Source organism: Sinocyclocheilus grahami, unplaced genomic scaffold, assembly GCF_001515645.1.
Source record: "Sinocyclocheilus grahami isolate Dianchi unplaced genomic scaffold, SAMN03320097.WGS_v1.1 scaffold1573.1, whole genome shotgun sequence".
NCBI classification, from domain to species: Eukaryota; Metazoa; Chordata; class Actinopteri; order Cypriniformes; family Cyprinidae; genus Sinocyclocheilus; species Sinocyclocheilus grahami.
Window position 1 is genome coordinate 222,697 of NW_015506752.1, and position 1,345 is coordinate 224,041.

Consider the following 1,345-nt stretch of genomic DNA (forward strand, 5'->3'; position numbering starts at 1 on the left):
TATTTTGTGTTGTCATTAATTGATTTTACAACATTTTACTGTAAAAAATATTTTAATATTTAAACATTTCATCTTGAAATATTCATTAATTTTACACCATTTTACATTTTGATGACAAAAACTAATTTTAAATCATTTTAAACATTATTTTGTCAGGTAATTTTTGTTCATTTTAGACTTTAGATGTTGTATTTTTTTATTTTATTGTAAAAACTGACATAATATTTTAATAATATTTAAACATTTTGTGATGTCATAGTCAGCAATTTACAGCATTTTACTGACAAATATATTTCATATTCATTGGCTTTACACCATTTTAAGTTTTACTGACAAAATTTACATTGTCTGTTTACAATATTTAACATTATCATCATGTCATATTCATTCATTTAACATTTTACTGACAAAAATGATTTAATTGTTTAATATTAAATAAAAAAAATTAACAAACATTTATTAAATAACATACAGTATGTCAAACTAATAAATGTATCAACAATATTACATCTTGCTGGGTTATTTTGTCTGCAATTTTTTTATTAAATTAATTTAATTATTAATCATACTGCATATTTTTAATCTCATCTTCGTCAATATATTGTAAGTTAAATAGTTAGTTCAATTAAATTAAAGGTCAAATTACAATATGGCAATACTTTTTATCCGTGAATCATAATAATTTTTCAATTCTCGGTCTTCCTCAACGCTTCCCTGTTTCTCTGCAGTTTGACGGCACCATCCTCCTGATCACTCTGCTGGTGCTGTTTCTATTGCTGGCTCTGCTGTTTATGTGGTGGTTCTGGCCGCTTTGCTGCACTGTAGTAAGTCATCGCCTCATTTACTGTAAACATCAGTCTTCATACGTTCTCACAACATATCTTCCAGTACTGTGTTATTCTGGGAGCCAAAGGCCTATGGATTTGCGGTAAAGACTGAGGTTGAGTGATTTAAGGTGGAAAACTGGTCAATTTGTCTCCAGCGAGGTCATGATTTAACATGCCGTTCTGTTTTATGTGTATAATGTGACTTGTGTTTGTGGTTATGTGATTATTTGACATGTCTTTCCACAGGTGATCAAGGAACCTCCACCTCCTCCACCTCCAGAGCCAGTAAGTTACAGCTTTATCTGCTCCTATCCAAGTTTGTCCAAAATCTGATTAGATGATCTTTGGACCGAGCCACACAGAAATGACTGAACGGAGTTTTGATATTTGCTTCCATTCCCAAGAAATGCCTCTCCAAAGTAGACCGCGTCTGTGTTTGTTGACGTGTGCTAGTTAGCTTAGCATGCTAGTTGGTTAACAATCTAACCAATCATGATGCCGTCCAATGTTGCTCTTGA

At 31.6% G+C, this 1,345-nt stretch overlaps 1 protein-coding gene across 1 annotated transcript in view; it reads left to right on the plus strand.

Annotated features, from left to right (window-relative positions):
- LOC107571268 (anthrax toxin receptor 1-like) overlaps positions 1–1,345 on the plus strand; it is a 34,353-nt gene that overhangs the window by 20,607 nt on the left and 12,401 nt on the right. The window contains exons 13-14 of the mRNA XM_016257584.1: positions 729–824; positions 1,074–1,112. Of these exons, the coding sequence (XP_016113070.1) occupies positions 729–824; positions 1,074–1,112 (135 nt within the window). The remainder of the gene's footprint in view (positions 1–728; positions 825–1,073; positions 1,113–1,345) is intronic.